This window comes from Saccostrea echinata, unplaced genomic scaffold (assembly GCF_033153115.1).
Source record: "Saccostrea echinata isolate AGI-Se365-2 ecotype Australia unplaced genomic scaffold, CSIRO_AGI_Sech_v1 ptg000003l, whole genome shotgun sequence".
NCBI classification, from domain to species: Eukaryota; Metazoa; Mollusca; class Bivalvia; order Ostreida; family Ostreidae; genus Saccostrea; species Saccostrea echinata.
In genome coordinates this window covers 11,272,925-11,298,197 of record NW_026889752.1, presented here as the reverse complement: position 1 = coordinate 11,298,197, position 25,273 = coordinate 11,272,925, and the positions used below count along the sequence as shown (strand labels likewise).

At 32.1% G+C, this 25,273-nt stretch overlaps 1 protein-coding gene across 1 annotated transcript in view; it reads left to right on the top strand.

Annotated features, from left to right (window-relative positions):
- LOC133178577 (E3 ubiquitin-protein ligase rnf213-alpha-like) overlaps positions 1-25,273 on the top strand; it is a 137,730-nt gene that overhangs the window by 18,869 nt on the left and 93,588 nt on the right. The window contains exons 10-20 of the mRNA XM_061313290.1: positions 890-991; positions 1,790-1,979; positions 3,394-3,705; positions 5,305-5,485; positions 6,612-7,017; positions 9,520-9,673; positions 9,888-10,105; positions 10,466-10,618; positions 11,805-11,966; positions 12,117-12,765; positions 13,478-13,637. Coding sequence (XP_061169274.1) covers positions 890-991; positions 1,790-1,979; positions 3,394-3,705; positions 5,305-5,485; positions 6,612-7,017; positions 9,520-9,673; positions 9,888-10,105; positions 10,466-10,618; positions 11,805-11,966; positions 12,117-12,765; positions 13,478-13,637 — 2,687 coding nt within the window. The remainder of the gene's footprint in view (positions 1-889; positions 992-1,789; positions 1,980-3,393; positions 3,706-5,304; positions 5,486-6,611; positions 7,018-9,519; positions 9,674-9,887; positions 10,106-10,465; positions 10,619-11,804; positions 11,967-12,116; positions 12,766-13,477; positions 13,638-25,273) is intronic.

The window sequence follows — 25,273 nt, the reverse complement described above, 5'->3', positions numbered from 1 at the left end:
TCAAGAACCACTGGGCCAGAAAAGCTGAAACTTAAATGGAAGCATCCTGAGGTAGTGTAGAATCTAAATTGTTCAAATCATGACCCCTGGGGGTAGGGCGGGGCCACAATAGGGAATCCAAGTTTGACATTGAAATATATAGGAAAATCTTAAAAAATCTTCTTCTCAAGAACCACTGGGCCAGAAATACTGAAACTTATATGGAAGCATTCTGGGGTAGTGTAGATTCTAAATTGTTCAAATCATGACCCCCGGGGGTAGGGCGGGGCCACAATAGGGAATCCAAGTTTGATATTGAAATATATAGGAAAAATCTTAAAAAATCTTCTTCTCAAAAACCACTGGGCCAGAAAAGCTGAAACTTATATGGAAGCATCCTGAGGTAGTGTAGATTCTAAATTGTTTAAATCATGACCCCCGGGGGTAGGGCGGGGCCATAATAGGGAATTCAAGTTTTACATTGATATACAGAAGAAAAATCTTTAAAAATCTTCTTCTCAAGAACCACTGGGCCTTCTCAAGAACCACTGGGCCAGAAAAGCTGAAACTTATAAGGAAGCATCCTGGGGTAGTGTAGATTCTAAATTATTCAAATCTTGACCCCCGGGGGTAGGGCGGGACACAATAGGGAATCCAAGTTTTACATTGAAATATATAAGAAAAATCTTTAAAAATCTTCTTTTCAAGAACCACTGGACCAATAAAGCTGAGACATATTTGGAAGCATCCAGAGGTAGTGTAGATTCTAAATTGTTCAAATTTTGTTCCCCTGGGGTAGGGCGGGGCCACAATAGGTATATTAAAAGGGGGGAAATCTGGTAAAGAACAGCATGGCCAAAGTTACTCAGGTGAGCGATGTGGCCCATGGGCCTCTTGTTTTACATTGAAGACAAAACTTGTCAAGGAGCATCTAATTACTCTATACTTCAATGATGCTGATCAGCTGTACCCACCTGCTGTGCAAGAAATACTTGGACAATTTGTAAATCAGGTATTGTCTTACTGGCTAGGTAATAGTTTGAGCTTTTCAAATGTTTTTTTGTTTCCATGATCTTTGCATCTACATTAGAGATATATAGTATTTATTTGTTCAAATGATATGACTTGTGATTTTAACACTAAATTTATGCACCTATTTCATGTGTAGTGGTTTAAAGTAAATTCCACTAAAAAGCATTGTTGTACCTTTACAAATTGTTTCCAAGATAAAATTATACTGAAAAAGTTATAACACTTCCTATTTTTACTAATTCCCAAAAATATTATGTTGTTCCCATCAATGAAATATTGGACTGTTGTGTTTTCATATTTCAATATACACAGACTTCTCTTGAAAATGTACTACCCTTATAAGTACAGTGTAAACTACAGATTCACTAGTACTGTAAAATCAATTTACTTTTATAGGGAATCTGACATTCTGGTGGTACCTTAATTTATTTCCTTCTATGAATTCAATGATATTTAAAAATTTTTATGTAAACTTACAAGACATTATTTCCTATGACAACCTTCTAGAGAACACTCTCTGACCATCAGTTCTTTAGGTGCCTTATAGATCAGGATAATTAGGATTCATATGAGGATAAAATGAATATCAATGTCTTTTTCAAAACTGATTGATTTTCTTTTCTATGGAGATCATTTTCAAAAAAGGTATAGCCCAAGATTATAGATATGTATAAAAGACTGTAGGAGACATATGTAGCAATTTTAAAAGTTCCTTCTTTTTGAATTAAGTTATGTTTGAATATAAGTACTGAACTTCATTTGCTTTTCATTGATACAGGCCTTAGACGAAGGTTGTATCTGTGAAGAAAATGTACGCTATGGAAGAGGAGCTCTCAAATTAGGAAGCATGTTATCTAGGAAGTTTGAGGAATCTTGGGGAAAAAATCATCTCTGTAAAGCCCAGCCAAGGGACATTCTTAATTTCACGCTGACATGGAAGCCTTTTAAACATTTTCTGGACATGGTTTGTAAGTCGAAAATAAGGAAATTGCCATGAAATAAAATTTTGATTTAGTAGAACAATTAATAAAAAGTATGTTGTTTCTAGAAGCGTAAAACAGCATTATACTTGTCATATTTTATGTTCTGTTCTTTTTTCTGCAATTTAGTAACACCCGAGAAAAAGGGAGAGATAGCTAGTATTCTAGAATTTGGATGAAAACACTTGACTTAAGTCATAAAATGTTTAAAAAAGATGAAAAGGCTAAGCATTCATGTTATTATTTTTGCAACTCTACTTTTGTTTTCAGACATTGCAATGATTGTGGAAAATACAAATCTTGTTTAAAGATCGAAATAAAAACTAGTTTTAGATCTAAATTGTCTTATATGACATCATTTGCTTGATTTGAGAACAAAATGGTCAATGGCATTTATTGCTTCCAGGCTATAGCAATAAAGATCTCTCTTCAAAAGGCTAAGCAGCCATCTATTATGATGAGCATGAAATATATTTCTTCATATAATTTAAGTCAATGGTGTTTTTTGTTTACTTCATCACAGTTGATATTAGTTTTTATCATTGTAGTGGTCATAAAAGGCAATTTTTACATCTCAAAATCGAAGCATAAAACATCGCGCATGATGCTACTATACCTCTTTTGAGGTCTGAATCTCCCTCTTTTTCATCACAGTAGGTTAACATGTATGAATTATCTAATTTTCTATTGCTGTAACCACAACAGGTAAATTACATCAACAGATTGTGTACGTAAGTCATAAGTAAAAATTATAAAAAATAAAATGTAAGTATCCCCCTTGAATAGAAATTCCAATTATCAAGATATTTTTGCATGTGATACGTGGGTGTTTGTTAAATGTCTTCGACTTCAAAAACTGCATGCAAAAAAAAAAAATGGTTATAGTGAAATATTTTTTAAAGGGAATTTTTATAATTGTAGTTTTATTCAAAATTAAACATTAAAAAAAAACTTTGCAGCAATTTCTATATTGGGCCATCTTTAAAAAAATGTTTGGTTACCCTCTGTCAGACTCCCGACCGACTGGCTAAAAATGGCCCGACTCAAAACTTTTTTTAACCTCCAGGAAGCAATTATTTTTTTATGCATTCCAGAAAATAGATTTTGAAAATTCAGCATTGATTTTGAAATTTTCTTTGAAAAAAATTTTTCCCACCTACCTACCGACTGAATTCTTTCATCCTGAGTCAGCAGAGGGCAAGCAAACATTATTTTAAAGTTGGCCTTGTTAAGCTTGAAATATTTCTAAAAATCTCAGACTATAAATGTGAACCTTAAATCTGATGACCTACTTAAAGAGTCTGTGAAGTTGCGAATGATCTACTTTTTAAAAATTGTCAAGAAGCAAAATTCACACAAAAAGTCACACAAAGCCTTTAAGTTTAATTGCTTTTTCATACAGATCAGAAAGAAAAAAGCGGAGTTCTATCTCAAGAATGTCAAGTGCAGTTCACGCAGGCAACCTCAGTACTTCAGCTCACTCTGAATAAATTGTTGACTGGAGAGATAGAAATTGGGGACGTTTTACTGATTGACAACTGGAAGGATGCATTCTATTGCTTAAACAACATTATTTGGAAGAGTGAAAAGAACACTGATTTGGAGGAAGAATTAGTTTTACAGACAATAAAACTGAGATGCAGAGAAATACAAAAGGTCAAGGAAGTTCAAGCAAATGTTGGCATCTTTGTACAACAGTGTCAACATTTTAAAGGTAATAAAATACTTATATAAATGTAATGATGTACATGTAATACAGTCATGTGCCTACCTGTAATTTTTTTTTTTTTTTTTGTCCTCTGGTTTCGTGAAAGCCAGGGAGCAAGGAGACATTAAATCTCATTCATTTGTCCATCTGAGAGTGGAACTTTTGCCCCAAAAGAGACATGGTTTACATAGTTTGTTTTTTTTCACAAGACTTTGAGCATTATCTTTGACTATAGGTTACATGCTATGCTTGATCACTTTATATTCAACAAGAGGCCCATGGGCCACATCGATCACCTGAGCACTTTAGCGAAAGAAAATCTCAGACATCAGTTCATTTTTGAAAAGTTAAATATGTACGTGGTCCCAACCCTCCCCAAGGGGCTCACACTATCTAAGGATGCTTCCATATTTTTTTTAACTAAGCATGGTTTTAGAAGATTTTTAAAGATTTTTTTTCCTTTATATTTCTATGTTAAAGTTTGACCTATTGTGGCCCTACCCTATCCCTGGGACTCATTAATTGAACAAAATTGTATCTGCAGTATCAAAGGATGCTTCTGTATTTATTTGACTAATTCTGGCTTTGCTTTTCTTGAAAAGAAGATTTTTAAAAATATTTCCTATACATTCCTATATATAACTTTGATCCCCTGTTGTGGCCCCATCCTACCCTAAGGGGTCAAGATTTGAATGGCATGAATTTACATTATCTAAAGATACTTTTGTATTAATTTGACTAATCATGACTTTGCTGTTCCTAAGAAGAAGATTTCTAAAGATATTTCCTATATATTCCTACACTATGTATAACTTTGACCTGTTTGTGGCCCCACCCTACCCCCTATCTGAGGATGCTTTTATATTAATAATCATACTTTTGCTGTTCTTGATGAAAAGATTTTAAAAGATATTTCCTTAGGCTATATCTTCCTACATATAACTTTGATCCCCTGGTCCCACCCTACCCCTAGGGGTCCTGATTTGAACAAATTTGAATCAACACTTCCAAAGGATGCTTATATATTAATTGACTAATCACGGCTTAGTTGTTCCTGAGAAGAAAAATCTTTGAAGATTCTTCCAAGATATTCCTATGTAAAACTTAATCCCCTGTTGTGGCCCAACCTTAGCCCCGAGGGTCTTGATTTGAACAAATTTGAATTTACACTATTTAATGAAACTTTCACATGTTTCATCTTTTCTGGCAAAGTGGTTCTTAAGAAGAAGATTTTTATAAGATGCCATCAAATTTTTACTAATTCTGTATTATCTCCCCTATGTGGCCCTTTATTTGAACAAACTTGAATCCCTTTCACTCAGAAGCCAGACTGCCTCTGATCAGAAGAAGCTCACTTGAGGCATTAGCTCAGGTGAGCTAAAACAGAATAAAATCAAGCCTAGTATTTAACCAGCCTCTATGATATGACCTTTCAGATTGTATTGCTATTTTTGACCTCATAACCTATTTAAGAGAACAGGATTGGTACATGTACATTTAATTGTTCATTAGTTAGGTTATAAATAAACATATGTATTGGGCTTATTGTCAATGATGCATACATGTATAGATATAATTCTTAATAGTTATATATTTTAATTACAGTTGACCTTTGTGAAATTGACAAGAAGATGGAATCATTAACAAATATTGAGAGGATGAAAGTTTTGGAGGTCTGCAAACCTGCAACTTTAGACAAAGTGTCAAACATAGATAACTATGATCCTGTTGTGAATATATTTAATCTGCCCCCCGATGTTCTAGACATCCTTCCTCATTTGAAAAGGTACAGCCATATCATAAGTGAAAATCTCAAGTATAAAGCTCTTTTGATCAAAGAGTATCTGTTGTCCATCTGTCTGTCAGGTGTCAGCTGTTCACTATTTCAAATTTTCAGCTGCTTCTGCACAACAGCTGGACCAATTTCAATCAAACTTGCTACAAATTAAGCATCCTTGGGTAAAGGATATTCAAGTTTATTCAAATAGTCATTTCCAACAAGATTAATGTTATTAAGAAATACTGTGAAGTCACTAATTTTTATTGGGTTCAGTTGAGTTTTTGTTGTTTTCCTGGTATGAAGAGACCCATGAATTCATTTCTCCTGTGAAATGTTAAATATAATTTTAAAAAATACTTAAGTATCTGCCACATTTTTTCTTCAACAACAAAATCAAATCCCCTCAAACCAATATTTTTTCCTCAAACTAAAAAAATGGGCCCCACAAAAAAAGAAGTGACAGTAATAAAGTAGCTAAAATATACTGTTTTGTTGAGAATATAAGTTTCTTGGGTTTTTGAAGGGTGGGGGCAATAGGGGGTTAAAGCTTTATAAGGGAAAATATGGGGGAAATTCTTGTGAATACATTCCAACTCTAAAGAACGGAAGGTTTACAATTAGTGAACTTGATATCTTGAACTTGGCATTTACATATAGTGTACAATGTAGATTACAATTTGTAGAATTGGCCCCCAGGTTGGTATGGGGTCACAGTAGAAAAAAAAGACAGATAAAACTTGACTTGGGAATAAACAGGGGACAAAATAAATCTACAATAAAACTCGGTTATAGCAAAGTCCTGAGGACCTGTGAAATTACTTTGCTATATCCGTTATTTGCTATATTTATATAACAAATTCATTAAAGAGTACATAGCGAATGTGCAGTTACCTCAAATTGACTCCGAGTATGTTAGGGAAGCATTTAATACAAAATGTACCATGAACAACTTAAGTTTTATGACAATTAAAGAATTTCAAATATGGATACTTAATGAAAAATAAAGTAAGATTATTATTTTAAATTTTGAGATATCTAAAAATTTGTTGCCAAATAGAATTTATATAAATTTCGTTATTTTGATGTTTCCATAAAATCAGTTTGCTTATAAAGGAAAAATAATTATGTTTAGGATGTCGGAGGGTGTTTTGTTCTTTAACATGTGGATAAAACAAGGTCAGAGAGAAGAGGCCAAGAAGAAAAGCCCTTTAACAATTGAAGAAGTGGTGGAAAATGTATGGCAGAATGTTAAGCACACCTGGTTAGGTCTTGGTCGGAAAATTGCCTCAGGAGATATCACTTTTAGAGAGTTTCAGCAATACTTTGGAAACATTCCTGCTGATAATCTTGAAGAACAACTTTCATATCTACCCATTGGCAAGACAAATGACAAGGACTGGATAAAGGAGAGGATCCGACAATTTCAACAGCACAGAATACTGGAGCAGTGTGTCTATGGTGCCAATGTTATTTTAAAAGTTGTCAAAGAATATGAACTGAAGGGAGACTTTGAACCAGTCAAGATGATTGACAAAATGGTATGAAGCATTTTGTGAAGTACATGTAATAGATTTTTAAACAGAAAAATTTACATTTTTCTCTGCATCTATTTAACAAAATATAATAAATCAGTGTTTTTTTACTCAACCTAAAATAATGCTGTACTATTTCACAAAAAAGATCTTGTCCATCCTTGAAACTGTTATCCTTCATTTGAATAGGCAATTTGGACCTCAGTCATAAGTGATCTGTTTGCTTTTCTATTTTTACTTGGCTAGATACTATACTTTCTCTCCCACTGGCCAGTGTGTTTATAGGTAAAAGGTCAAGGTCAGAATGAGTTTGCATAAATCCTTGTCCAGAATATATATATTCTGACTCTTCCAATTTCCTAATCTGCAGCTCAAACTACTAAGAGTGCACTTCAGTAAAAAATTTAGTGACTCTCTGTCAGGTTTTAAGATACACATAAACTGTATGTTTTTAGCTCTTCTGAGCCAAAGGCTCAAAGAGCTAATGCTATGGCCATTTGTGTGGTGTGCGTAAACTTTTTAGAATATGGGCCATAACTCAAGAACCCCTTGGCCAATTATTGTCAAATTTGTCACAGGGTATCCTTGGCCCAAGGGCTCCCGATTATACTAAAACAAGGGTTGTAATCCTTAAACAAGGGGAGATAATTAGGAAAATAGAAACAAAAGTACTGGTTGCTAAAAAATCTTCTTCTCAAGAACCACTAGGCAGATTATCACCAAACTTAATGCATAAGGATGAGGATATGTTGTAGATTAAAATTTGCACGAAGAATAACTCTAGGGCAAAGGGCGTGGTCTCAAGGTCACTTCAAAGTTGACCAAGGACTAGGATCATCAAATCTTGCCAGTTGATGCATCTAAGGACCTCATATCATGTTGACTCAAAAGTAGGTCATGGTGACCTACTTTTAAAATTTTGCGGCCATTCTTTTTCAGAATGATTTAGAGGCATATTTTGAACAATTTAAGGCCTGTGATCATCAGACTTTGTTAGTTGATGCATCTTGGGTCCTCAGAGTGTGTCAACTAAAAAGTAGGTCACCTTGACCTACTTTTTGAATTTTATGGCTAATCTTTTTCGAAACAATTTAGGTCATTAATTCGAATACTGAGAGGTTTAGAATCATTAAATCTTGTAAGATGATGCATCTTGGGGCCATAAAACATATTTATTAAAAAGTAGGTCACAGTGACCTACTTTTTGAACTTTGCAGGCATTCAATTTCAAAGCATTTTAGAGGCTGAATTTGGACATTTTAAGGCTTATGATCATAAAACTTCGTAAGTTGATGCATCTTGGGTCCTCAAAAAACGTCAACTGAAAAGTAGGTCACAGTGACCTACTTTTGAAATTTTATGGCTTTATTCAAATATTTAGGGAATTATTTGGCTTAGAATCATCACAATTTGTCAGTTGATGTATCATGGGTCCACAGAGTAGGTCGACTGAAAAGTAGGTCACCCTGACCTACTTTTCTATTTAAATGACTATAATTAAATATTTAGGGTAATAATTGGCTTAGAATTATCAAACTTTGTCAGTCGATGCATCTTGGGTCTTCGGAGTAAGTTGACTGAAAAGTAGGTCACCGTGACCTACTTTTGAAAATTTATGGCCTTAATTAAATATTTCAGGTACTAATTGGCTTAGAATCTTCAAACTTTGTCAGTTGATGCATCTTGGGTCCTTGGAATATGACAACTGAAAAGTAGGTCACCTTGACCTACTTTTGAAATTTCATGGCTGTATTTAATATTTTATGGCACTATTTGGCTTAGAATCATCAAACTTTGTCAGTTGATGCATCTTTAGTCCTTGGAGCAAGTTGACTGATATGTAGGTCACTGCGACCCACTTTTGAAATTTTATTGCTTTATTTAAATATTTTTAGGTACTAATTGTCTTAGAATCATCAAACTTTGTCAGTTGATGCATCTTGGGTCTGCAGAGTTAGTCGACTGAAAAGGAGATCACTGTGACCTATTTTTGAAATTTTATGGCTTTATTTAAATATTTCACGTACTATTTGGCTAAGAATCATCAAACTTTGTCGGTTAATGCATCACGGGTCCTCAAAGTATGTCATCTGAAAGTAGGTCACTGTGACCTATTTTTGAAATTTTATGGTTATAATTTTAAAAATATTTTAGGTAGTAATTGGCTTAGAATCATCAAACTTAGTTGATGCATCTTGGGTCCTTAGAGAATGACAAGTAATAAGTTAGTCACCATGACCTAGTCTCAGGTACTAATTGGCTTAGAATCATCTTGGGTTCTCAGAGTGTTTCATCTAAAATTTAGGTCATGATGACCTACCTTTGGAATTTCATGGCTTTGTCTGAATATACAGGATACTTAGAGGCTTCATATAGAAGTGATAGGTTGTACAGTTTATCAGAAGAGCGATTCAAGGCCCTTGGGCCTCTTGTTTGATTTGAAGTAGAATGATTTGTAGGGAACTCATTGTAATCTGTCAGTGCTCTGATATTTTGACAAAATTGCAGGTTCAAGGAGCAGAAACAAAAATGAGTGAATTTGACACTTCGTTAATTGATGCATGTAATGTTTTGAGAGGAATGAGGGAAGAACATGCAAAATGTCTTGAGGAATTCATCAACTGTAAACAACTCATTAACTGGCTGAGAAAGTCAATGGAAAGCAAGTTGAGCTTAAACAAAGATTCTATTTAATATTTAGCTGGTTATTTTTTAGCTTATAAGCATGAGTATACATTTAATGAAAGTTTTTGTTTATTAAAATAGAATTTAAATAATTCCACAATATTATACATTACAAAAGCGAATGTAATATAGTTACATAACTAAAATACTTCAGTGAATGCAAATTATTTTTCTTCAATTCTGTTATTCAGGTCTGAAGGAGTTGAAGGTGTTTGTTGACCTTGCCAGTATCTCGGCTGGTGAAGGTGACTTGGAGGTTGCAAAGGTCAAATGTCTTCATGCTGCCACTACTGGATATGCTCCATTGATTTTCAACTTGGGTGACCAGTGTGATTATTTGAAACTCCTGGAAAAATGCCAGCTTGTTTGGAAAGAGCTCAAAGCTGATCCACATCTGCCAACAAAACTAGTAAGGCCCATTCCAGTATAAGAAATGTTAATGATAAGTATTGTTCTGCTATCTACTTCCAATTCAGTTTTCAAAAGTTAACATATTTAAATGATTTTGTCATATTTATCATGTTTATATTAGATATTTATGTCATTTTTCATGAAACATAAACCTATTTGGGAAAACAAAAAGAGATTACCCTATATATGTTCTTTGTTTATAGAAATCAACATAAAATGGAAAATAATTTTAAAACACCTTCCCCCCCCCCCCCCCCACCCCACCCCACCTCCACCAGTTCTATAACATATGATCTATAATAAAGCTCTTGAATAGCTAGTAAAGATTTAAAGAGATGAAAACTATTTTGTTTTATAGAGAGATACAAGCAGACATTTAGAATGGTTAAAAGAGGTAAAATCTGCCCAGGGCTCTGTAGAAGTAACATCCATGAAACAAGCAGAGGCCATCAACTCTGTAGGAATATATATGGTAGGAAAGGTTGACCCAGATATCCACAAGGAAAAACCAGTAAGTTATACATGTATCAGACTGTAAGATCAACCTGGGTAATTGTTACATGTATTTTTTTTTTATCTAATAGTATATACTTATATATCAAGTAACCATGGTAAAAGTGTTTAAAATTATTTTCTAAAGAATACAAGTCAACAAGACAATGATCATAGTCTTTGTATGAGTTTAAATCTTAATTTAAATTCCATCAAAGAGCATGACTTTTCCCATTAAGGAGATGTTGCTGTGAGCTATTGTAATCATATAGTGCTGTGCAATTTACTTTTACCAATACTAAATGCACACATAACATGCCGTTTATTATGCTACTGGAAAAGGAAGCTTGGGATGTCATATAGGAATTACGTTGTGCATCTGTCCATGCAATATATTCTATTTCCATTACTGGAACTCTCCAAATTAAAGGTGTCTTTGGCCGTCTGACTGGGAAAACATGAGGTAGCAGAGAATACAAAACATGCCGATTTCAATTCAGATTAGAATGTTAAACGTATTTGTCAATTGCATTAAAGAGTATAAGAACTAATAGACATATGTGAGAGTGCGAAAGCCCCAAATTCATCATCCATTGATAAAAATTACGACGTTTTAAAGGCATGTACATTGTAAATTGTGATGGGACTGTTAGCACTTGTCAACAACTTCCTATAATATATATTAATTGATATTGTCGTTTCTGCCTCTGATGCATGTAAAGTCTAAAACAATATAGTGTCTCATTTGCATGTTTGTAAGGCATTTTTTCATCGACATTCAACATATTGACGTTTATCTTCATTATAATTTAAAGGTTTATTTGATAATTGATGTGGATGCCAATTAGGTATAAGTTGTTTCAATAAATTGTTTGTGCTTGTTTCAAAATTGTCAAGTTGCCTCATGTTTTTTTACTGACAACACAATATTTTGGTGTGATCACATTTTTGGTTGTCAACATTAACTTTGATATTTATGCAAGACAGATGCACTGCTACTAAATTGAATATGTTAAATTATTTCAAAATTTGCATCTCGTTCCTCTGCAATTTTCTTTTTTGTCTTTTTCTTGATCATGCAATGTCATTGAACTTAAATATTTAGTTCAAATGGTAATTAAGAATTACTGGAAAACAAGAAAAAGTAAAAAAAAAAAAGCAAAAATATTTGTTTCATTACTAGTATCATGATTATATTGTTGTAGACAATAGATGATGTCCTGCAATTGCATGTCCAGAAAGATGAACAAGGGTCTCGACTTCCAAGGAGATACCAGTATAAGGAGCTCCAGGAACTCCAGAGTAAACTCATGCTGGTGGCTGGAAAGGCAGAACAAGGCAGAGATGATGTGGAGAGGTTTACCATTGTAAGAAACTCCCTTTTCTGAATTGTTGATTTTACAATGCAATTTTATGAACATTCAAAGTATGAAATTGTAAATTTAAGGGGGGGGGGGGGGAGGGGGGACTTGGAAGGCATTTTACCACTGATTTTATATTCTTTATTTGTTTAATAGGTGTATGATGCAATAGTAAGACTTTGCAATGTGTACATCAAACTTGTGTCATCTGGCTGTGTGCTATTTACAAACTGGCAGGCCAGATTTCTTTGTGACCCTGAAAGGAAAGTGTGTGCCTTTGTCAAATTTGGAAGTGGGGAGGGGTGCATCCAGTTAAAGGGAAGAAGAAGTGAGGATGATGATGTCAGCACTGTTATTCCAAAACTGGCAAAATTCATGGAGAACTGTCTAGATGAGTGGCTGAAATATATTGAACAAAAAAGGGATGAGTATCACCATTTAAATTTCTGCACTATTGACCAAATGGTGATTTTGCAAAAAGAGATAGTTTTAATGGGAGGTGAGGTTGAGCCATCAAATTTCATTTATCCACTGCTATCAAATGTCAAACATGACTGTACAAAGATGGATTTGATTGGTGCTCTGAAAAAGGCCAAAGGTGATGTATTCCAGAAGGAGGCTGAACAAAAAGCAGAGTTGGAAGAAAATGTAGAGGAGGAGGAATTGGATTCTGATAATGAAAATCAAGCTAAGGCGACTGCTATTGCAAAATTTATCTCAGCCATCATGGATTCAGGATTTTCTGAGAAATTAGCAAGAGAAGCTTTGAGTAAAGGCATGATTGAACCTGAAGAGATTGATGAAGGTAAGCATTGTTTTATGACTTAAAACTCATTCAAAAAGTATTAATTTCCTTATAAAGCTGACAAAAGATGATTCTTTTTAAATTACCAAAATAATATATACTCTGGCTGGAAGCAAACCTACGATAGGAGGGCTTCTCAACAGTCCTTCAGAAAATGTATTGTAGCTTGCATATGATATGTATTGCATATGTATTGTGTGCAGACAGAGACAACTAAAGACATATTTTATTAAATAATTCTTTTAATTAGAATATAAACAGTCAGCTTAAAGAAGGTCATAGTGACATAGTTCTAGAATTTTACAGGAATTCATTTTCAAAAGAATTTAATGAATAATATCTGGAAAATTGTTGCAATTTGGACACTACGTGTATGTGGTCAAGAATATCAAACTTTCTTAGTTTATGCATTAGGATGAATCATTTGATGATTGATGGATGATTTTGAGTTTTTTGTCTCATTTATATATGAGTATGCATCTAACTTTTGGCCCAGTTTTATATAAATTTTCATAAAAATTAATGTTGAAAGCACATATACATGAATCTTGTCAGCCCAGTTTTATATTTCATTAAAATTAATATTGAAAGCACATATACATGTAGCTTGCATATCTTGTAAAGCAAGGAATTATTTGAATAAGGAATAATTATTTGTCTGAGTCTTTTATTCCCCATCCAAAGAGCTACACTTTACTAAAATTCTACACAGGTTTAGTGTGGTGTGTTGATCATGAGGATGAGACAGAGATGGAGGTAGAAGTGAGCGAGGAGCAGGTAGAGGTTATAGTTGAGGACTACGAGGGCTGGACAAAATCTGAGATGTCAATTTCCATCATGACTCAAAACATTTTGTCTGATCTTCAGAAAAAGTAAGAGATTAATTTTTATAATTATTTTATGATAAGTCTAAGGTCAAACCTTTGAGCTTGAGCACCGTTCTCTTTCAAAAGTTTAATATCCAAAAAAATGCTTCACTGTTTCTCAGGAATTTCTGCCTTCAGTTTTGAGCTCGCTTGAGATATAAGCTCAAGTGAGCTTTTCTGATCACCAAGTGTCTGCTGTCCATTGAGGACATAGGACATAAAAGAAAAAAATCTTTAAAACAATCTGAAGAACAGCAGGACAAAGGTGTCTCAGGAACCTTTCAACCTTAAGAGCTAACTTAAATCCTGATATACCAGATATAGGAATATTTACATCCACTGAATAGTATTTCCTTTATTTCTTAAGAAATCCATTGCTGTTTATCTGTGAGTAAACAACACTAAGCAAGCCACCAGTATAGATTTCTTGAGCAACAGCTGTTCCATCAATTATACATGCAATGTCATACACTTCTATAATACAATATTTAACATGTTTAATTTTACTTTGAATGTTTTTTTATTCAGATATAAATATAAACAATAAAATGAATTTCTTTGTTTATTATTACGGGAATTAATGTCGCAGCTATTGCAGAAAAAAATTTACATAACCCGCTTACGCGGGTTGTGTATTTTTTCTGCAACAGCTGCGAACACCTTCCATTCTAACTTGATCAATTCCATTTGATCAAAAGCTCTGTATAGTTGTTAAGTACATAAATGACAACTGAAATCTATGCATACTTTAAACACTTTATTTTCCAATTCTTACCAAATGCTTGTTAAAGAAACCATTATATATCTTTCATGTCTTAACAACTGTTTGTTAAGAACACGAAAAATGAGCTAAAGGAATTCTAAAGTAATTGCTTGTTAAATAAAATAAAGTGAAACTGTTGCACTTCTATACAGAATTTTAACAACTGTTTGTTAAGGATACCAGAAGAATTTCACAAAATATTCTTAACAACTGGTTGTTAGAAATGCAAAGGAAGACAAATAGAATGAAGTCTTAACAACTGCTTGTTAAGAATACCAAAAGAATTTCATAAGATATATTCTTAACAACTGGTTGTTAGAAATGCGAAGGAAGACAAATGGAATAAAGTCTTAACAACTGCTTGTTAAGAATACCAAAAGAATTTCACAAGATATATTCTTAACAACTGGTTGTTAGGAATGGAAAGGAAGTCAAACGGAAAAAATTCTTAACAACTGCTTGTTAAGAATACCAAAAGAATTTCACAAGATATATTCTTAACAACTGGTTGTTAGAATGCAAAGGAAGACAAATAGAATAAAGTCTTATCAACTGCTTGTTAAGAATACCAAAAGAATTTCACAAGATATATTCTTAACAACTAGTTGTTAGAAATGCGAAGGAAGTCAAATGGAATAAAGTCTTAACAACTGCTTGTTAAGAATACCAAAAGAATTTCACAAGATATATTCTTAACAACTAGTTGTTAGAAATGTGAAGGAAGTCAAATGGAATAAAGTCTTAACAACTGCTTGTTAAGAATACCAAAAGAATTTCACAAGATATATTCTTAACAACTGGTTGTTAGGAATGGAAAGGAAGTCAAACGGAATAAATTCTTAACAACTGCTTGTTAAGAATACCAAAAGAATTTCACAAGATATATTCTTAACAACTGGTTGTTAGAAATGCAAAGGAAGACAAACAGAATAAATTCTTAACAACTGCTTGTTAAGGATGCTAGAAGTAGGTCCCTGGAATCCTTTTAAAATTTGTTAGAGACAAGGACAATGAATGAAAATTATTAAGAATAGCACATACAAGTTTAAAGAAATATTCTTAACAACTAGTTGTTAGAGGAATAAGGTTAGGCAACTCAGGAAACATTAGGAGAATGTCTTAACTTTAAAAAAAAAAAGATTCCTGATTCCTGAATAAGTCTTAACCCTAACAACTGCTTGTAAAAGACAGCTTCATGAAGAAGTCTTAACAAATAGTTGTTAGAATACAAAGGGAAGTCAATTCAGAAAACTGAAAGACAAATGTCTTAACAACTGTTTGTTAAGAATTTCACAATTAAGTTAATATGTTTAATCAGTTATTTGCAAAGAAAATAAGTCTGAAAAAAAACTGATTACTAAGAATAGAATATAAAGGTAATTATTCTTAACAATTGATTGTTAGAGAGCCAAGGGAAGACAATTTAGATAAAATTAGAAACAAGTCTTGACAATTGCTTGTCAAGAAAATCGGTTTTAGGAATATCGATTAACTGTTTCTAATTTAATTTAAAAACAAAACAGTCTTTAAAATATGGCTAAAATAAAAAAAAAAAATAAAAATAAAAATAAACATATTCATATCTAAAATAACATTTTGTTATGGGTATCATTAACATTAGGGGAAAAGAATCTTTAAAAACTATTTGTTCAGAATATCAGAAATTAGTTCACGATATCCTCTTAATTTATTGGTCTAGAAAACCAAGATAAAAATTGTAAATTAATTACAATATCTAACAAGTGTCTGTTGAAAACATGATATTCAAATTAAAGATGTATTCTAAACAACTCATAGGAGAAACCAGGTAAAGATCAGGAAACATAAGAGTAGCTGTATACAAGTCCTAACAACTTCATATTTGCTTCTTACTACGAATATCAAAGGCCACTTTATAAAAAAAAAAGAAGAAGAAAAAAAACAAGTTAGAGAACCAAGCCAATTCAGAAAACATTTTAGCAAGTATTTGTTAAGTTAACTATACAGCTTAACAAATCATTGTTTTAATTTTTAATGTACATATCTTACCAAATAATTCTGTCAATAAAAGTTTCTGTCTGTGTTTTAGATTCATATTTTAAGGTCAAGGATGGAACAATTTTTGGAGATAGATTCAATAGTAAAATTAGCCTTTTCTTGCTTCTAGGTATGCTTTGATCAATAAAGATCTATTTGAATAATTTTGTATTAAATTATATTTTTATAGACTGTTTTAATCATTGCAATCTTTCTCTTCTTTAGATGAATTAAAATGAATAAAAAACACTGGAAAATTATTATAAAATTCAAGTAAATCGATTACTTCACTGAAACAACAAAACACACTCTTGTGTAATTTATGCTTCTTAAAAGACTTCTTTCAGGAGTGCAACACAAATGTTCGAATTACCTATTATCAGATATTAATTAATAAAAAAAAAGGAAGAGTAGAATACTTCTGGATGACTTTTGATTGCATACAGTGCTTTCCAAATGATCGAAGTAATATACTGGTATCCTATAAAATATACTTTCAACTTCTAATTACAGTTTATTTAATATTTTTAGTTAGTTTTGTGACATTAAAAGGGAACATCTTGTTTTTAAACTTGGTGTTGACAGAACTTTGAAATTTGGGGGTTTTATTTTAAATTTTACTTTTGTCAGGAGTGTAACAAAACAATTTTATATTTATCAATGATCTTTATCTCTCTACTCCAAAAGTAATTGCAGAAAATGTTTGAGTATTTGTAGTTGAAATTGTTTTATCGATCAACAAATGAAAGATAGTTTTTAATAGTTCAGGGCTAATTCACTGAAAAAAAAACTTAAAACCATAGCTTAGATATATATATATATATATATATATATATATATATATATATATATATATATATATATATATATAAAGCAAATAATCATTTTTTGAACTCAATAAATTATAAAGAACTTCTTATCATTTATAAAAAATATCAAAACAACGTACCCATTTATAAACTTTAATTTGAAATTGTAACTGACCTGTGTTATAAGTTTTAAAACGAACTTTAAATATGAGGGAAAAAAATATCAGATATCAGGAGTACCAAAAAGGTATAAATGTACAAGAATCACTGCGAAGTATTTTTAAAAAGAAAACTTGAATACCAAACTCTTCTTTGTTTTGACTTAGATTTGAAACGTTTACTAAAAAGACAGGATGTTAATTAAAGAAATCATAATCATGTGTATGATATATCTTTCATATTAAAACTTTTCAAATCATAAAGGAAACAATAAATATAAATTAAAAATCAAAAAATTAAATTTGTGCACACATACAGAGATGAAAATCAAGGTTTAAAGAATAAGAAAAAGAAAACTATAATTATGGTACACTGAACTTTTACATAAATTTCAATTATCTGGTAATTTTTTCAAAATATTTTTTGGAAACAGTATATCAAACAATCGATATTTTTTCTTGAGTGAATCTTTTATCATCGATGGAATGTTTGTTGTTTTTAATTTGAACGCATTGAACGCATATACCAAGCAAAGTCTAACGTTGACATTGATTACTTGTCCAGTGCCCAGAAAGGAATTCTTTTTTCTTCTGAATATTGCTAGTTCCATTTTCTTCTCCACAGAGGTTGTGGATTTTGCAAACAGAAAGCTTTGTGGTAGATAACTTTGATAGGACCATGCCTTCTTTGTCATATTTTCGCCAATCTTCTCCAAGTTGTTTTGTGAAAACCTGTACATAGTGTGAAATAAAAAAAGTTTCACTTAAACTGAACTGCTTTTTTCACTATATGTGACATTTAAATTTTTGTCAAAATGAAATGTTTGATGCAATGAATATAAATGAATGATTTCATTTTTTATGTTTATTTATACGAGTATATATATAAATAATAAACTCGAAAAAAAAGGAAAACCATTTGTCTGCATATACATTTGTATAAACCTGTAATTATTGCTTGCAAATCAATAAACTCAAGCCCATTATCCGGCACATATGAAATCGTCTAAGATCACTACCCATTCATCTACATTGCTTCTGCTCTCTCTCATACTTTTGATAACTCTTCAGGCAAGCAAATAACGCTGACGTAAAGCATGTATCATTTGCTTTTATTTTTTCAGGCTTAGTAGTAGGCTGCCTTGTGGGTCTAGTCTTTAATACAATGAAAATTAATAAAAAGCTTTCAGCTTTTGAAATAGGCATGTGGTTTGTTGTCATCTTTAAATTAGTGGTATTTCAAAGCAAAAAAGGAGGGATGAGGGCGTTTCATCAATAGAAAAAACTGACCCATCAAATTGAAAAACAATTGGCAAAAATCCTATTCTATCAAGATGGAGGGGGAGGGGGGGGGTCATTCACATTTTCAGCAAAAGATTTAGAACAAAATCATGAAGGATTTCGTCATTGCTAAACAAAAATAAAAGGGGGATACCAGTCTATGAATGAAGACTTTTATATGACAAGAACTTTATTCTAAAAAAACTAGTTACAGATGTAGAGAACAATAATTTAGACAAAAATATAGATGACAATGCACATTGCGTGGAAAAAAATAACCAGAACAGCGAACTCTCGAGATAATTTTTTGTATAAATTTACAGACCATTATCAACTGTTTCTTTTTGCAATTTTAAACAGATTCGGATTCACAGTATAATAATAAGATAAATATAATGACCTTGCTTGTTTTAATATTGCATCAGTACAATTTAATAAATAATGAAACTCATCACCAATTTCATTACAATTACATAGGTTTCAGAGTCTTAATTCTCTAGGAACACCGTGTCATCTGCTTGTTTAAATAGGGAACCTAGTGTTATTAATTCTAAATTTACAAAAAAAATCTCAGTAATTTCAATGGTAAAATGTCAAAATATTTATCAAAGGATAGTGTACTTTTAAATAACCTGTAAGTACGAGTATACTAAGTGTTTTTGGTGTTGGACATTTCATTAGACCATGATTGTTTAAATTGATCTATAAGAGTATGATATAATCTAATTTTTAACCATTTGACATTTATCATATATTTCCACATATATGATAAACCACATTCATTTAAGATTTGTTGTACAAATTTATTCGACAGTGTTTCGTTTATATTATTTGACAATGGATATCTTCCGAATTCACCGTATACCATTCAATTAGGAGTAGATTACTTCCACAATTTAGACATGTTTACAAGATTTAAGATGTAGTTTTTCAATTAAAAAAGAAAACCCCATATTTTACAACCGCATTGCAAAATTGGTTTAAAAACTTTATCGAAGAGGTCAAGCTTGCATTTTATAGATAAATGTTGTCCTTTACATTTACTAATTACTCCAGACTTTGCTCTTCTTGCTTTGTCATACTACTCTTTCATATTCATATTAAATGACACAATTTTACAAAATATAACATCAAGATATCTGTATTGACTAACGACTTCCAATTATGGTACTTCATTATATCAAAAAACAATACTGTGATTCACTTTACCTCTACCAAAAATAACAATTTTATATTTGTTAATATTCACCTTTAAATGCCTTTTTAACAATATTTAGAAAAAAAATTCTAACTGATGCTGAAAATCATATTGGTCTAACAAGATTTACAGTTTCATCAATAAGCTAGTATTCTATTCCATTTTATCTGACAATGTTGTTAAACCATTGACATCATTTACAACAAGAAATTCTTCTAAATCATTGAGATACAGTGAAAACAGAATATATGACAAGTTATCACTCTGTCTTACCTCATTAGTACAAGGGAAAAAATTTGAACTCTATTCATTACAAAATTCTTCAGACGTGATATTTTTTAACATATTTTTAATTATTCTAAAATACTTTCCATCTACATTACAAAAACTTCTTCCATAAACCTATATGCCAGAAAGAATCCAAAGCTTTTTCAAAGTCAATAAATGCACAATATAATTTCTTCAATGATTTGTAAATTTCTATTTTAGAATACAAAGAATATATATGATCCTGAGTGGAAAAATATTTGCAGAAGCCAGCTTAATTTTCCAATAAAAGAGAAATGTTTCTGTAGTAGTAGTAGTAGTAGTTTATTTATTATAGTGACATGTGTTACATGTAGTTCTTCAGAAGTAGATATTTTCCTATATATTTTTATTTATTGCAGTTCTTCAGAAGTAGATATTTTCCTATATATTTCTATATAACACTTTGATCCTCCATTGTGGCCCCACCCTAACCCCGGGGGTCATGATTTGAACAAAATAGAATCTACACTACCTGAAGATGCTTCCACATTAATATGATCAATCAGGGCTTTGCTGTTCCTGAGAAGAAGATTTTTTAAATTTTTCCTATATATTTCTATCTAAAACTTTGATCCTCCATAGTGGCCCCACCTTATCCCCGGGGGACATGATTTGAATAAATCTGAATCTACACTTCCTGAGGATGCTTCAATATAAGTATGACCAATCGGGGCTTTGCTGTTCCTGAGAAGAAGGTTTTTAAAGATTTTTTCTATATATTTCTATGTAAAATTTTGATCCTCCATTGTGGCCCCGCCCTACCCCTGGGGGTCATGATTTGAACAAATTTGAATCTATACTACCTGAGGATGTTTCCTTATAAATATTAGTCAATATGGCTTTGTTGTTCTTGAGAAAAAGATTTTTTAAAGTTTTTTTCCTTTATATTTCTATGTAAAACTATGATCCTCCATTGTGGCCCCGCCCTACCCCCAGGGGTCTTGATTTGAACAAATTTGAATCTATACTACCTGAGGATGCTTCCTTATAAATATTACTCAACATGGCTTTGTTGTTCTTGAGAAAAAGATTTTTAAAGTTTTTTTCCTTTATATTTCTATGTAAAAGTATAATCCTCCATTGTGGCCCCGCCCTACCCCCAGGGGTCTTGATTTGAACAAACTTGAATCTACACTACCTGAGGATGCTTCCTTATAAATAAATATAACTCATCATGGCTTTGCTCTTCTTCAGAAGAAGATTTTTAAAGATTTTTTCTATATATTTCTATGTAAAACTTGGATCCTCCATTGTGGCCCAGCCCTACCCCAGGGGTCATGATTTGAACAAAATAGAATCTACACTACCTGAGGATGCTTCCACATTAATATGATCAATCAGGGCTTTGCTGTTCCTGAGAAGAAGATTTTTAAAAAATGTTTCCTATATATTTCTATGTAAAACTTTGATCATTCATAGTGGCCCCACATTACCCCCGGGGGTCATGATTTGAATTAATTTGAATCTACACTACCTGAGGATGCTTCCATATAAGTATGACCAATCAGGGCTTTGCTGTTCCTGAGAAAAAAGATTTTTAAATTTTTTTCCCTATATATTTATATGTAAAATTTTGATCCTCCATTGTGGCCCCGCCCTACCCCGGGGGTCATGATTTGAACAAACTTGAATCTACACTACCTGAGGATGCTTCCTTATAAATATTACTCATCATGGCTTTGCTGTTCTTGAGAAAAAGATTTTTAAAGTTTTTTTCCTTTATATTTCTATGTAAAACTATGATCCTCCATTGTGGTCCCGCCCTACCCCCAGGGGTCATAATTTGAACAAACTTGAATCTACACTACCTGAGGATGCTTCCATATAAGTATGACCAATCAGGGCTTTGCTGTTCCTGAGAAGAAGATTTTTAAAGATTTTTCCTATATATTTCTATGTAAAATTTTGATCCTCCATTGTGGCCCCGCCCTACCCCCGGGGGTCATGATTTGAAGAAACTTGAATCTATACTACCTGAGGATGCTTCCACATGAGTTTCATCTTTCCTGACCCTGTGGTTCTTGAGAAGAAGATTTTTAAAAGATGCTATTAATCTTTCACTAATTCTTTATTATCTCCCCTTGAAAGAGGACGTGGCCCTTCATTTGAACAAATTTGAATCCCCTTCCCCCAAGGATACTCTGTGCCAAGTTTTGTTGAATTTGGCCCAGTAGTTCTAGATAAGAAGATGAAAATGTGAAAAGTTTACAAAACGACGACAACGACAACAACGACGACGACAGACAACGGACAAATTTCGATCAGAAAAGCTCACTTGAGCCTTCGGCTCAGGTGAGCTAAAAAACCAATAACGTAAGTTAATATGATATAAAGAATTAAATAAAAAGGAATAAATAAAGGGAAAAATATATTCGGTGTTTATTTTAGAGTGAAGCGATAAACAGCATGCGATTTTATGAACATTTATTTTATGAACAATATGTCGGCACGATCTTAATGCCGTCAGCTAAAGTAATCGCATGCGTCTCTTTAAAGCACAAATCTGAATAATATTGATAGCATAATTTTATTTTACAGACATGTTATATTCTAAATAAAAAGAAATTAAACGAGATAAGAATGTTCGCTAAACACGCTGAATTTCTTCTATCATGCATTTTACGGCTCAATAGATTACATGTTTAAGTATACTGTTAATTGCATCATGTGGGTGAATCGTAACTTTTTAGTGAAAAGGTAATTCGCTTTGCCGAAACGTGGAGTGCCAGTTTACATGGATGCATCACTTAAAAAATTGAAAACATTTTATGTATTTTTTTTTCTTCTGACAATTTCATTACCCGTGAATAAAATATATAAATGCTACGTTTGATTTAGTTTTAAAAAATTTCAGGATTTTCCGATTTGTTTAGTTATTTTTCAATCTTTCATAAGCGTTTTAGCCATTTGCTTTCAACAATGCACATTTAGTGGTTATTCAATACTAAATGTCAATATTTCAATATAATTTATTTATTTCATAATTTATTGTTTTACATAAAGACTATTTTTTGGAAAACTCTTAAAGAGAACTCAATATCTGTGTTTCGTCACATTTTACTATTAACTTTCCAGTCTTTACAGAAGAAAGTGTTATTTGATAGACTGGACGTAATTTATAGTCTTTCGGGGGAGAAGCACCACGCACGTTTACAACAGTCATCAAGAGAAGAAAGAACGGGATTTCATTAAACCACTTTGTGTTTGAAATGCCTCATTATTTCACTTTCACATGGGACCGTACTTGAAGGCACATCGGTATGATCGGATTTTCACCCCAACTATAGTAAATGTTCCTTGATAAGAGTTCACAGTGAGATAGATTTTTAGAGCATTGTGATCTTGCAATCTAAATAACAACTTTACAACAATTTAGTATAATGAAAAGTACACTTTGCATCTCATGACCTAATGCTGCACCAGAGAAATACATCTATTTCAAAATGTGCTTCTATTTAATCGCATTTACGTGTGTTCTGTTGAGATTTGCAAAATTAGCACTTGATATTTTTACATGTAAAGATGCGAAAATAATTAACATGATGAATATTAAGAATAAGTTTTGCTATTCATATTATATACATTTAACTTTTCAACAACGGATATTGAATTTTGAATTTTAAAAATTGTGTGAAGGAGAGAGAGAGAGAGAGAGAGAGAGAGAGAGAGAGAGAGAGATGAAAATACTTGTAAACTCTCCGGGCCCATGAAATACACTAAATACAGATACATTCGAAGTTTGTTTTTAAATTAAAATTCAGAAGAGATTCGAGACCTATGGCGGGTAGATCAAAACATCTGTTTCTGTAACATTGATACACATAAATACAGTAATTGTCCATCTCTGGTAAAAGTATCACGAATCATGACTTAAAAGTGAATGGAGGGCGGGAAGGGGGGGGGGGGCTGTTAATCAAAACTTGCATACTAATTATTTTTCAGTGAATTTATTATCGTTAGAGGCCATGTCTCCATTAGAATAGGCTGTTTATTTCTACCTGTAACGCAAGATTTTCTCCTTGTTTGACTTTATTGTTCATATTTTAAAAGATATTGATAACAGTATATCAACGGCATCGTAGCATTGTATAAATTAAATGTTATTGTGTATGAACTAACGTTTTTTTTTCTTTTAAACTAATTTCTGTGTATTTAAATTTTCCAACAAATATTCCCCTCTCCCCCACTTTTTTTTCAAACATACAAATTTGAAAAATGCGCATATCATGGAAACGGAAAAATCTAGACACTTTGAGAATGTAATTTTTTAATTGGAATTATATAGTGCATATGTGATCTTTGAAAGGAACTCTTCAGATTTCGCCGGTACAAAATAAAATATGGTGCATATGTTGATCTTTTGAATCGTTATATCAATAAATTCACATTTTTTTTTAAAAAATATAATTATATATATTTTCATAACAAATGTACAGATACTAGTATTTTTCGTTCGGTCAAATTTAAAAACATGCTTATTTTATGTGGGTTTCATGTCATTTCATGACCTTTTTATGCCGGGTAAATAAAGAGATATATGTTAAGAAAAGTCTTCGATCCAAAGATACTTCACTATTACCCATCCCATAGCAACAGCAAGGAAATTAGAAAGTTGGTACAGTGAATATTTATCAGCCGTAGAAAATGAACCCTTTCAACTTGCTCCCACTCGGGAAAACACCGTGTATTTGATACTATCAGTAGAGCTATAAAACGAATAGATGATCCATTATTTTCATTCACTTAGGTAATTTGAGAGAATTTATCAATGAGTATGGAACTTTGAAACTAATTGACTAGAAACTTGCAAGAATGCTGAAATTGCATGATCATTAAATTCTCAGTTGCTTTGACGTGGCATGTAACATTAATAAAGAAACTTTAAGTTGTATGTAACGAACGTCACAAAAATTAGATCTTTCAAGCTACTGTATTCTCGGGTATCGCAAAATGCATGTACATGTTTTGTTAGAAGACGTAAGTATAAAGGATCTTATTTAAACTCGTGTTTAATAATAAATAAATCATTAAAATAATACATTCATTTATTCTGTAGAAATGCATAAGGTTTTTTTCCTCACATCAAACAGTAACATGTATATATTTTA